The following is a 13,794-nucleotide window of genomic DNA, read 5'->3' as shown; positions in this document are numbered from 1 at the left end:
CATGGTTCTACTACAGTGCTTACTCTTCATCCCCTCTCTTCTTGAGACATAGGGTTTGAGAGCAAGAGACTCTATCTTTTTTAACCCTTACAATAATACAAGAGGTTCTCAGTGAAATTTGTTTTTCTTCGGGATATAGATTTTTTAAATTAATTTTTTTAATTATGTAAATTTGAGTGTGGAGTTGTGCATGAGTATAATGCCTGCAAAGGTCAGGCAGGGCATTGGATTCCTTTGGAGCAGGAGATAAAGGTGGTTGTGAGCTGCACAGTGTGGGCTGGGAAGAGAACTCAAGTCTTCTGTAAGAGCACTATGTACTCTTAGCTACTGAGTCATTTTTATGTCTACTCCCTCCCTCCCTTTCTCCCTTTGCTGGCCAGATGTTGCCTCACACTACAGAGGAGCTCTCTTTCCATGGACCACCCTAACATTGGCAGTACTCTATGCTGAGAAGAAATAAGATAGAGATGACACCTTTTCTCTAAATCCCAAACTGTCATTCATAGACCATAACTACATATAAGGAACTGCTTAACTTGAAGAAGAATAAACACCAGGGGACACAGGCTGCCTTAGGAATGTATGACCTAAGACAGTGTCCAAACAACCAAAGGTACAATTTAGTAACAGTAGCATGAGGCCTAAGAGACAATTCTACACAGCTCAAGTGTCTGTCTTTGAGAAGCTGCTCTCTGGCTCCTGAGAAGTTTCAAGGGAGAAATGTTTTGACAAGTATAGCAGGGAAGAAAAGGTATCCAGATGTTCCAGAGCTCAGACAGTGGTCACAATGGCAAGAAATCATGTAATGCCTCTGGCAGACAGCTGTAGGCTTTAGGTGAAGTTTGGTACAAATCCTGAAGGTGCGTGGGTGCCAAAATTAGGAGTGTTTTTAACCCAGTAGGTAAATGGGAAACAACAAAGATTTTTAGGGCAGGAGTTGTAATTTAAGTTGAGAGCTGTCATTTAACAACCTTGGTTTTGTAGAATATAAATCAAAGAGAAATCAAAAGAAAGACTTGTATAAATCCTTGTTTCACTGAAAGATGGGATCACACCAACACACAAGAAGTTGCCCTGATCAGAGTGCAACAGTGGCAGAATGATAGATAGATAGATAGATAGATAGATAGATGGATGGATGGATGGATAGATAGGAAAGAGGCAGAAACCAGTACAAATGACCAGGGCTGGAAAAACGGGCACCAAAACGCTAGAAAATATAAGGCAAAACTCAAGAATGCTGAAACAAGGAGGTGAATAGAATGGATGTTATTTCCATATTTGCATTTTAATGAGCTCCACTCAAAATCGTCCTCCTTTATGCTAACAAAGGCTCTGTACCTGGTTGAGCAGTGGGGTGATGGCATCATCACAGCGGTCTAGAATGAGAAGCAGTGGAGGGACCTCTGTCCGCCGGAATTCAAAGAGTTCATATTCTTTACTTATCACTTGCTGAGGATAAAAGAGAAAAATTGTTTGGTTAACTGGTTAGCTGTAAGTAGAGAGGACAAAGTGGGAAATGAATAAAAATCACAGGCAGAAGTTTTCTACATCATAGGCCTCCCATAAAAGGATTCAAAGTCTTCACAGAGTTTTGTAGCATACTATTATAAATTCAGGACTTGAAGCCCCACTTTATAAGTGGTTTTGTTGGGCTCCTTGAGTTAAATAGCTGTGACTATTTCTTAAGTTACATCTAAGAGTCTTATTGCTAATTTGTTCCTTTTTTTCTGTTTTGAATTATATAGCCATACTTCTTTGTCAATAAAACTAACAAAGAAGTCCTTTCTTTACACTTCTTTCTTTCTTTCTTTCTTTCTTCCTTCCTTCCTTCCTTTCTTCCTTCTCTCTCTCCCTTCCTTCCTTCCTTCCTTTCTTCCTTTCTTTCTGTTTTTTGAGACAGGGTCTTGCCTGGCATAGAACTTGATATGTGGACCAGGCTGACCTTGAACTCACAGGCCTCTGCTAGAACCAGGAACAGGGAATACGACACCTTAACACATTCTCCAAGTCTCCTTGCGGCCTCTGATGAAAGCTGATAGCGAATCATGGGGCACTTCTTCAGAGATAAAAGGAGAGCTGTCAGTCCTTGAGTTGTTCTGGATAGCTGGGCTGGGTCCCAATTTCGACCCTTTTTGTTAAAAACATATTAAAAGAAAATATCTTAATTTTCTCTAACTCCAGTTACTTGAATTAATTTCCACTTGATTAACTCATTTTGAAAATCCTTGCCTTCCATACCTGACAGCAACCCAAGATATTGAGGGAAAACAGATGTGGATTCACAGCAATGTAATCACCATAAAATTCCTGCAAATAAAAAGCATCGAAATCAGTTAATCCATGGACTCCAGGTATACTGAGTGCTATGGACTCTAGGTGTACACACTGCTATGGATTCCAGCTGTATCAAGTATTGTAATCAAATGGGAACATACAGGTTGACGAAGTATAAGACGTTCAAATAACTGAGTAGCAATGATCAGTGTGAGAGAACTGAACTAACTATAAAAACAAGAAATGATAAATCTTCTTTTAAAAAGTTGAAGTAGGGGTTCTGGGGGGCCTAGTGGGGGTAGGAGGGGATGGAGAGGATGGAGAGAGAGCTGGGATTGACATGTGAAACAAGTTTGTTTCTAACTTAAATAAAAAAAAAACAGGAAAAATAAGTTGGTATACGCACCAATGTAAATTTTCAGTTAGTAAAATAAATAAAACATTGCTGTGGGATACACCATGTTATGTACCCAGTGTATTCTTGTGTGGGAGGCTGGGAGGATATGATTTAAAATAGGTCATTTTTTATATGTTCTATCTTTCTGAAAAATTCAAAACTAGTTTATTTGTTGTCAGTGAAGACAGTACTTTGCATATAGGTGATAAATATATTTAAATATTTATGACAGGCACATTCTAGAACACTGAACTATTAAAGAAGGAAAAATAACATTATATATGCTAATGGTATATATTATGTAGCATACAAAATAAATGCATAGGCGTTTCTAAGTGACAGCCTAGTAACATGACAGTATGAGTCTCTCAAACAGAATACTAAGAAATCTCATGCACGGCCTTTGATTACTATTCTCTCCCAATGAGGCATGGTCTTATTGGTGAGGGTTTTTAAAGCAATGTTCATAAACTAACAAAGAGTACACCTGATTCTGTCCCCCAACTATGAAATTCATCAGCCCACTTTGCTCCTTCCCACTGACTGCATTAATTCTATTTCTATCCAATTTAATGCCTCCTCCGACTTTTCTAAATATAAGTCTACAGTGGTGTGTGCACATTTGTTTTGCTGGGTCAGACAGCATCTCCCTTACTTTAGACTAATCTCGTAATGGTGACAATGCAAGGGAGGCTTCAGGACCTACGCCTTTACCTGAACCTCAGCCACAACTTCCTGCTCATCGGCTTCAGCCAACGACTTCACATCGCTCTTACTGATCACATTGCTGAAATCTGAAACACATACACGGCATTTGACTCAACGGCATCGGTTTTGCTGCAGTTAGACTTATGCAGGCCTCAGGTAAAGCCTCACGAATCAGTGATGTTTAGCACACACTGTAGTACATGTTAGTCACACACCTTCAGGCTGGAATGAGGAGCACAGATATGTTTAAATCCAAAAATTAACACTGTAAAAAAAGACATCATTGAGACATTAGAGGTGCTACAGACTCAGATTGCTACCTTAAACAGTAAATACAGAGAAGTAAGCCCCACGTATTGTGAATGATAAAATACTTCCCCCTCCAACTCCTACTGAATAATCAATCTATAAACTTTGATTTCACTAACAATAGAAGCAACCAGAGAAACTATACAGCATCACCTTTTTAGTATTCTTGCCAAAAGAAAGCAAAACTTAATGTATGTCACGTTCTTTATGCACTTACAGACATACAAAGATAAGGGAACATTTTTAATGAAGGGATATGTAGAGCTACCCTACAGTGACGGAATCAGGAAAACCCAAGCGGTAGAAAACATAACTGCTTCCTCAGCAAAATAGTTGCATGGGAGAAGAAGAGGACCTATAGAAAGTCAGGAAGCTCAACACACTGACCAGTGAGGGTTAATAACACACTGACCAGTGAGGGTTAATAACACACTGACCAGTGAGGGTTAATAACACACTGACCAGTAAGGGTTAATACGTGGGTCTTATTTTGATCCTGACTCAAACAAAAACAAAAACAAAAAAAAAAAAAAAGAGAGGGAAACAGAGAGATGAGAGAATTTGAAATATGAACACTGAATTGAGTACACAAAACTAGGAGTTACTTTTCATTTTTACTAAATGAATCTATCTCTATTAAAGATGCATACTGAAATATTAATGGATAAAACTTATATGACATTGTAGATTTGTTTAAAAAATATTGGTGGGTAGAAGATGGGAGCATAGTTAAAATAAGACTGGGCATGGTTGGGTATACTGGGATCCATCGTACTATTTTACTTGTATTCATTCAATATTTTCCATAATGCTTTTAAAGTATTTTTTAAATAAAAGAGGTCTGTTAAATAAGAGACTTATAGACCTAAAATTATTAAAAATGAGATGAACAGAAGGCCAGTTTAGAGTTAACTTAAATTGTACTAAAAGCCTATATTGAATAAAATTACTAAATATTAATTTGTTTTGACCAAATAAAATTCTGAAATTGATCGCCATAGGCTACAGATGTCAAGTTTGTGTTTTATACAATTTAGCACTAATGTAATTTTTCTTCTGCTATCCTTTGTTATGCAGGGACACTGTGTGGAGGAAGTGGGACTGCATGATGTTATTCCATTTTTAGCAAAGAAACTCAGAAAATGAGTGCTCCTATTATATACTGACAATATAGACTCAGGGAAAACATAAATTATATATACATATCTAGAACTCAGATTGTAGCTTGTAATTTGACTAAAAAACTACTAAAATGACTATACACGAACATGACCATTTCAAGGAGTAATGCCTTGGACCCATGGGAAATTAGCAAAAGCCTCGCCTTGGGGCTCAGAGGGATAGCAAAACCTTCTTCTGGTGGGAGTTAGAATGTTGGCAGTGTTAACCAGGTGGTGGTGGCACATGCCTTTAATCCTACCACTCAGGAGGTAGAGGCAGGCCAATCTCTGTGAATTTGAGGCCACCTAGTCTACAGAGTTAGTTACAGGACAGCCAGAGCTGTTATACAGAGTAACCCTGTGTTGAAAAAACAAAACAAGCAAACAAAAGAATGTTGTCAGTGTGTACCAAAGTCTAGCATCTGCAGCTTGCTCCTCCACATGTTTGCAGCCTGAGGCTGCTCTCCCACAGAGACCTCCTAGGAAGCTGTCTAAAGCATGTGCCTGCCACTCCTCCCTGTGCATAATAAACTTGAGAAGGTTTCTGGTTGCTGCACAGTTGGTACTGCTCCATCAGTGTGCACACAGTCCATCTGACCTCAGCTTCTCTTCACATATGTCTTTGTGTGTGTCCTTTCTTCATTCCCTCATCACTCTAAGGTTCCCAGGACCACACTGCTGGGTAGAGGTGCATACCTGTCACACTGCCTAAAATGGGCGTCAACACCATCAAACGACTGCAAGGATGCAAACATACTGAACTACCCTGCCATTGTTAGTGGGGTTACTTTGGAAAACACTAAACATGCCACTACCATATGGCCCAGCATTTGTGCTATTGGCTATCATACATCTCAAATAAAAAAGGCTATGTTTACATGGGATCCATGGAGAGGTTTATAACATCTTCATCTCAAGCAGTCAAACTGGAACAACCCAGAAGTCCTTGGTGGTGAGTAGTTAATGAACAGACAGTGGAATACTATTAAGCAGTAAAGAGAAATTAGCTCATATATACATCCACCTGAGAATGAAAAATGCCAGCTCCCAAGTGAGGTACTGTTCTACTTACAGGACATTCTTAGGGTAACAAATGTTAGAGAAGAAAAGAGTATCAGTTGTCAGGGCTAATGATGGAGTTGGGGTAGAAGAGGATACGGTCAATAAAAGAGCACTATAAGGGATCCTAGTGGGGACAGACAGGCTCTGCTGCTTGGCTGTGTCCCAGTTAATGTCCTGGGTCTGACACTGCACGAGCTACAATGGGGGAGGGCGGGTAAAGGGCATTCTTGATGCCTTGTAGTTTTTATAACTATGTATCACTTCAGTTTGTCTTCTCTGCCAACCACACACTATCACTGTCTGAATAAGTTAAAAAGAAAAGAGTACATTATCAAATAGTTCTCGTTCAAAGTTTAGAGGTCCCATGTAGTGAGGACCTTCTCACTGGCAGTGAAGAGAGGTGAAGGGCATCATACGGCAAGAGACAGAGATACCTGGCTAAACCGGTTTCATAGCAGACTCTCTTTTAGGACATTAAACCATCAATCATATGAGCAGATTAATTACCTCTTACAAGTCCCATCTTAATATTTCATAACATGATTAAACTTGAACATGAGTTTTGTTTTTCTTTCTTTGAGGGGGGGACAAACCACCAGGCATTTGAATCTACACTTGTTTTTAAATAGTTTAATGTAAAAAAAACTATGACTATTAACTCAATAAACAAAAAATAGAGAGAAACTATTAAAAATAATTTGTCTGTTGGAAGTGTAAAGGCTCAAGTGAAATAATATATGAGACAGTTCTTTATAAACTTTAAATACTACTTAAATTTGGCATTATTATTATTATTACTATTATTATTATTATTAATTTGGTTTTTAGAAACAGGCTTTCTCTATGTAGCTCTGGCTGTCCTGGAACTCACACTGTAGAACAGGCTGCCTCTGCCTCCTGAGTGCTGGGATTAAAGGAGTGCACCACCACTGACCAGCTAATTTTTGGCATAATTACATAGTAACATATGGTAAAATAAATTTGTATATCCTAGAGTCTAAGTTGTACTAAAATATAAGTCAAAGATTGGGGCTGGAGAGATGGCTCAGAGGTTAAGAGTGCTGACTGCTCTTCCAGAGGTACTGAGTTCAATTCCCAGCAACCACAGGGTGGCTCACAACCATCTGTAATAATGCCCTCTTCTGGCCTGCAGGCATACATGCAGACAGAACACTGTATACATAACAAATAAATAAATAAATCTAAATTTTAAAAAAGTCAAAGATTTAGACAATGGTCTAAATCCCCATAGCTTAAAAACCTCTCAGGTCCTATTTTCTTTTCTTTTTTCTTCCTTCCTTTCTCCTTTTTTAAAAACAAGGTCTTTCTATGTAGCTTTGGTGGCCTGGGACTAGACCAGGGTGGTCCTGATTTGCCTGCCTCTGCGTGTGAGTGCTGGTCTTACAGGCATGCACCACCACTATGACCACCATCACCACCACCACCACCATCCCCATCACCACCATCACCACCATCACCATCACCACCACCACCATCCCCATCACCACCACCACCACCACTACCACTACCATACCAGGCCTAAGAGTCCTACTTTCTGGGTGCTAAGTTTGCTCCCTGGTTTTGGAACCAGCTCCAGACTCTACTAAGTCTACAAAGTGCAATGTTGACACCTAGAGGAGACCAATTGTAACTCCCATAGCAGAATGGAAGAAAACTCGAAATAAATTTTGAGTAGGCATGAACCTGTTCATTTCCAGAGTTTTTCTATGCATGCCCCCATGTGGGCATACAGGAGAGAACTGCTTGGTGATGTGTCCTTTCATTCATCACAGAAAACAGCCAAGTGGGATGAATTCATCTGGTTGTAGACACATTTTGCATTGTTCAATAAACTCACAAGATCCTTCCCCCAAACAAATAGTTTCTATACCTCAATTCACAGGTGAAACATGGGATTAAGTAAACATGTTGATGGAGGAAACACATGCAGTTTGGCTACTTATAAATCAACCTTTTAAAATGTAAAGTAAAGTAAAACGTTTCTATCTAAGCAATCATTGATGAATGGAAATCGTTACTTTGATTTCAGAAGGAGATTGATGGCTACTACCTAATTTTTAAAGGTAAATCATTTTTATTTTATGTGTATTTTGCCTGCATGTATGTCTGTCCACCATATGTATGCAGTGAGTATCTGTGGAGGCCAGAAGGTTTCAGATTCCTGAAACTGGAGTGACAGATGGTTGTGAGCTACCATGTGGGTGTTGCGAATTGAACCCTGGTTCCCTGGAAGAGAAGCCAGTATTCTTAACCACTAGGCCATCTCTCCAGTCCCTACACCATTTTGTTTTGTTTTGTTTTTTATTGTTTTGTTTTTTGAGTCAGGGTTTCTCTGTGTAGTTTTGGAGCCTTTCCTGGAACTAGCTCTTGTAGACCAGGCTGGTCTTGAACTCACAGAGATCCTGCTGCCTCTGCCTTCCACATGCTGGGAATAAAGGTGTGTGCCACTACCGCCTGGCTCTCTACACCACTTTTAATACTTTGAATACATAAGCTTTAAGGGATGAATTCAGTGAAGTTGATGACACAAGTTACTCAATAGCCTAGACTAGCTGGGACATACATATGTGACTAAAACAGTGAACTAACATACTTACAAATAAAATATATACTGTATTTGGGTCTTCGGAGCTCCTGAATAAGATAATCCACATTCTCCTAGAAAACAAGGAACAGAGTTGCTTCAGTAAAAAGTAATAAGGGTTGGCAAGATGGCTCAGCAGATTCGAGCATTTGCTGCCAAGTCTGATGACCTGAGCTGAACTCCAGGCACCCACACTGTGGTAGGGGAGAACCAGCTCTCCATAAATGTAACTTTAAAAACTACTAAGTATCACAGTTCATTAACATTCTTACTTAAAGTCTAACAGTATGCCGAGATCAAAATTGCACTTACATTGGGTAATGAAGGATGTAAATAAAAAGAAATACATTAAACATATCAGGATCTTATACACAATTTAATATATACATGCATGTTAAATATCAGTTATTTGCATTATTTTGATTAAGGTAAAATTAAAGGACACATGTTGAAATATAGCATATAATTGATACTAACGGCTTCAAACTGCTCATCAATAAATTGTATTCATCTGATCAAATTTCTTAGAACACCAAAATGTGTATAGTTCTTTACAAACAGGATAAAATATAATTTAATTATGTTCACTTTGGCTTTTAACTTATTGAGGTCTAAGAGTTCGTAACTACAATGTTTGTGAAGTATTTATATCAGCCCAAAACTCCTCCTATAGTTATATTATGTTAAAATAACAAACGCTAGAAGTAAAAAAAAAGTCCTTTTAAGATTTTAAATTTTGTGCGTGAATGCCTGCGTGTGTGTGGGTGTGTGTGTGTGTCTACATGTGCAGTTGCCTGTGAAGGACAGAGGCATCAGACTACACTGCAGCTTGAGTTACAGGTGGTTGTGAGCTGGGAATCAAACATGAGTCCTCTGTAAGTGCAGTACACACTCTTAACCAATGAGCCATCTCTCCTCTCCAGTTCTTTTTATATAGTCGAAACATGAGAATTCTAATCACAGACCATTCTAATGACCACTTAATCTGATTTTGATACCAGAATACATGGCTAAATTTCAAATTAAATTAAGCCTTAAAACTAAAATTTTGGGGGACAAAAAGGTTTTGCTGCTTGTGTCACTGTTAATATCCTTTAAACAATTAAAATTTTTGTTTAAAATCATGCCATTAGTGTTAAAATAGTTTTGAGAAATGCTCAATGCAACTGGGGATGGTGCTACACACAAATTCCAGCACTCAGAAGGCATAAACCAAGAGGATTTGGGTTTAAAGACAGGCTGGATGACATAGCCAGACCCTATCTGAAAGCAAGCAAACAACCAAAGTATACAGTGCTTTCTCAAAGGGAAAATATCTCTAAACATATATATGTGTGTGTTTTGTATATATTTATATTATATATACTTCTTATGCCACTATATACATTATATATACATTTTATATCATTTCTACTGTGTTGTGAAGAGATTTGTTGTGTGACTGTGTGTGCACATGTGTATGTGTGTGTCCATGCATCGGGAGGCTAGAAAAGGGTGCCAGGTGTCTCTATTACTCCCTGCTGTTCATTTGAGGCAGGATCTCTCCCTGAGTCTCTCACCGGAAGCCAGTGAGTACCAGAGATCTGGCCTCCACTCCCCTTGGATCTGGGTTAAAGGCATATGGGGCTGCCCAGTTATGTGGGTGCAGGGACCTAAATTTTGGTCCTCATGATTGTGCAGCACATGCTCCTGACTGCTGAGCCATCTCTGCAGGCCTGTTTGTTTTCTCATTGTTTGTGATAGAATCTCATGGAGCCCAAGTAGGCCTCAAAATTACTATGTAGCGAAGAATGACTTGGAACTTCAGATCCTCTTGCCTGTATTTCACAAGTGCTGGGATCATAGACATGTGCTACCATGTCAAGCTCACTTTATAATCTTAAAGACAAACTGTTTCTTAACAAGTAATTTAAGTATAACATTACTGTTTTATAGGGCCAGGTAAAAAGGTAAAAGATGTGAAGCCAAGAGAGTTTGATAGAATGTATCTGGCTATAAAAGAGGTCTCCTTGTTTTATGTTAGGAGACAACAGAATAGGTCATCTCTAAGACCACTCTTAATAACCAAAATTTCATGTCTAAAATATGGGGGAAAAACACGTTAATCTAGCAACTATTTCTTAAGCATCTTTTATGCAGCAGGCATCATGGGAACATAATAGGATGGACAAGCAGGTAAAATTTTTGCTATCATGCAGCTTATTGTGGTAGTAAACTAGATATCAATCACAAAATCCAAATAACTGTGCCAAATAAGTATCACATGCCTGTGATTCCAGAACTCAGGAGGCAGAGTCCAGGGTAGTCAGAGGACTACATAGTGAAACCTTGTTTGAAAACAGACACCTACAGCCATGACCAGTGACAGAGAGGGAGGCGGTGCTGTTTGTAAGAGGGATGCCTGATCTGCTCAGTAAGGTCAGTGAAGATTTGCTTGATGAAGGAGTTTCAGGCAGAGGGGGAATCCAGGCAAAGGCCATTGGCACGATGAAACACCAGAATTTAAGTGGACTGAAGGGCAGCGTAGCTAAGGTGCAGAGTAGCAGAGAGGCTCAACAAGCAATAGAAGCAAGGCCACGCGGACTTAGCGATCAACAAGGAAGGACTATATTTTACCATAAAAGCAATGAGAAGCCACCCAGGGGTTTCGAGCTGGGTGACATAATCAGGTTGTCATTTTGGAAAGTACACAATGTACCAGCATGATGAACACACAGTGGAGCTGACAAACATGAATATGAGACAAGAGAAAATAAAGCCAGGCACGGTGGCAGAGGCAGGAGGGTTGCCACAAATCGGAGGCCCACCTGGTTTTTAGCATGAGTTCCAGGTTAGCTAGGGCTCCATGGTCAGGCCGTTTCAAAACAAAAACAAAAAGAGAGAATATTAAAAAATAAAGCATAGGAAAGGGTTTTTTGTTTCTTCCAAGACAGGGTTTCTCTGTGTATCTTTGGCTGTCCTAGAACTTACAAACATACGCCTGCCTCTGCCTCCCAAGTGCTGGGATCAGAGGTGTGTACTGCTGCCACAGCCGCTACCACCACCACCCAGCTAGGAAAGTTTTTTTTTTTTAAAAACAAAACAAAACCCAACGGGGCCAGAGAGATGAGACGTGGGTAAGTACTTCTGCCACCAAGTCTGCCAACCTGAGTTTGAGTCCTGGGATTCACAGGGAAGGATAGAACTGACTCCTGCAGGTTCTTCTCTGATCCCGTACACACACACACACACACACACACACACACACACACACACACACACACACAGCCGGTGGCACACGCCACCCTACCCCCACCCCCACGATATATTTTTAGTATAAAGAAAGCACTGACCAAAAAAAAAAAAAAGCCGGGCGGTGGTGGCGCACGCCTTTACTCCCAGCACTCGGGAGGCAGGCGGATCTCTGTGAGTTCGAGGCTGGGCTGGACTGACAGCCTCCAAAACACTACAGAGAAACCCTGTCTCGTAAAAAAAAAAAAAAAAAAAAAGAAAGCACTGACACCAGATTTTCAAGGTGATGGACGAAAGCTGAGAAAGGACAGGAATAAACATGTAGGGAGATGATTTTTAAAAAAAGGGTCACTTGGCTTGCAGGACTAGACTTGAGCACAGGAAGTTAAATATGAAAAGAAAGGCCTAACTGGTGGGAGGAGGAACTTTTCCTGTGAGGTTACTGGACTAATAGACGGAGCAAGACTGAGCCACTCTAGGAATCTCTGGATGACTTCTTGTTTCTATGGTAAAGGCACATTCACTCCTAAGCACTGGGGGATGGAGGTGCTGGAGGTTCAAGACAGTGCGAGCTCTGTGAAAGAGTGACAGCCATGTTCAGGGCTGGGTCTGGAGGTCCTACGTTCCCATCGCTGGTGGCTTTGGGAACAGCTATTAATCTACAAAATATCTTGAAGGAAAAATGGGTTGTCAGGGGTGAACCAAGGCATGGGAAGGGAGGACGAAAGGTCACGACTCTGACAAAATGGGATAATCATGATGCCACAAATGATGGTAACACAGATTTATTTTGCCTCCTTACTGCTTTGGATCAGTATTTTGCATTTGCCCGAAGAGATGGCAAGCAGCGCAGTTTGTGTAGTACCTTTGTAGGTCGAAGAAAGCAAATTGCTTTCAGATGTTTCATGATCTCTCGATTTTGAGAATCAATTCGTTCGAAGAGGTATACTTCCTTCTGAAGAATCTCTGACTGTGTATAAACCATACTGACTATACCAGTCTGTAAAGAAAAAGAATGAACTAAGATTACACTAATCCAGACTAATAAAAATATGTGTCAATAGTTAAACCATTTTTCCATTAACACTTGGCTAGGCGATTCAAATGCTAATACAGGGAATAATATCTACTGAATATCCAACACAAGGGCGATGCATTAGAACGAAGCCCACTCTCTGGACACGAACAATTCAGAAACTGAAAGAGGATTTTCTCCATCCACTAAAGGTCCACCACCCCCACCCCCGACACTTAAGCTGTGGCACAACAAATAATCTGTCATTTCAGCTTGAGCTCTAACAATTTACCTTTAAAAACAACGTTGGCAGAGTCACCCTAAAGTCCTCCAAGTGTTGCCTGTGTCACCATTAACAACTTCTTGGCAGACACTCTTTCAGGGGCAAGAAGTCTCCTGGCATCGGTTAGAGTCGGTTAGGCTGCACACCCACTAGGGAAGCTTTAGACAACTTTTCCAGTGCCAGACAGAAGCGACCGTCGTCGTTAATGAATGCTAAGTCCTACAGTCGATCGGGACCAGCAATTCTGCGGGAGGGAGGGCTTCCTTCACACATACTGAGCAAAGGCGAACTCACCGTTTCTTTATCCATGAGAAGTACCTTCATGCCGGGCCCGCTGTCCTCTATCATTTTGGAAATATACTGCTTCACTGCAAAAACCACGTTCATAGTGGCGAATTGACAGGTGCCCCACCGCCCTTCCCGCCCCCTTCTTCCCTGGCTGAATTAACCTCAGGCCTGTTGACTGGGTCTCAGCTGCTTCCGGTCGGCCAAGCATTGGCTTCCGGGAGTCCGGGTAGCTCCGGTACTGGGAATTGTAGTTCCCCGGTGGAGTCGCGGAAGCTGACTCTGCTGCTAAGTACGGGCGCCTTTCCCGCCCGCCCTCCTCGCGCGTGGAGTGGAGGCAGCCGGCTCCCTCCGACAGGCGCTGTGCTGGCTTCTGGTTCCGCGTGGGGAGGGCTGGGGCGTCGCGGGAGACAGCTGGCTCGGACGCCGGAGTCCTGGAGCGTGGCTGTGCTGCTTGCCGAG

At 40.9% G+C, this 13,794-nt stretch overlaps 1 protein-coding gene across 2 annotated transcripts in view; it reads right to left on the bottom strand.

Annotated features, from left to right (window-relative positions):
* The window catches only part of Vps45 (vacuolar protein sorting 45 homolog), a 56,918-nt gene extending 43,395 nt beyond the window's left edge, over positions 1–13,523 (bottom strand). The window contains exons 1-7 of one of the 2 annotated variants that reach the window (XM_005084249.4): positions 13,342–13,523; positions 12,615–12,749; positions 8,532–8,592; positions 3,389–3,468; positions 2,242–2,310; positions 1,994–2,131; positions 1,342–1,452 (exon numbers count right to left, since the gene is read on the bottom strand). In XM_005084249.4, the coding sequence (XP_005084306.1) occupies positions 1,342–1,452; positions 1,994–2,131; positions 2,242–2,310; positions 3,389–3,468; positions 8,532–8,592; positions 12,615–12,749; positions 13,342–13,434 (687 nt within the window). In that variant the 5' untranslated portion in view covers positions 13,435–13,523. Of the gene's footprint in view, positions 1–1,341; positions 1,453–1,993; positions 2,132–2,241; positions 2,311–3,388; positions 3,469–8,531; positions 8,593–12,614; positions 12,750–13,056; positions 13,304–13,341 lie in introns of those variants that run through there. The other variant, XM_013123831.3, reaches the window with a different exon arrangement.
* Positions 13,524–13,794: the final 271 nt, after the last annotated feature.

Source organism: Mesocricetus auratus, unplaced genomic scaffold (assembly GCF_017639785.1).
Source record: "Mesocricetus auratus isolate SY011 unplaced genomic scaffold, BCM_Maur_2.0 Super-Scaffold_100009, whole genome shotgun sequence".
NCBI classification, from domain to species: Eukaryota; Metazoa; Chordata; class Mammalia; order Rodentia; family Cricetidae; genus Mesocricetus; species Mesocricetus auratus.
Note: the sequence above shows the minus strand (reverse complement) of the source record. Positions and strands in the feature narration are given on the sequence as shown.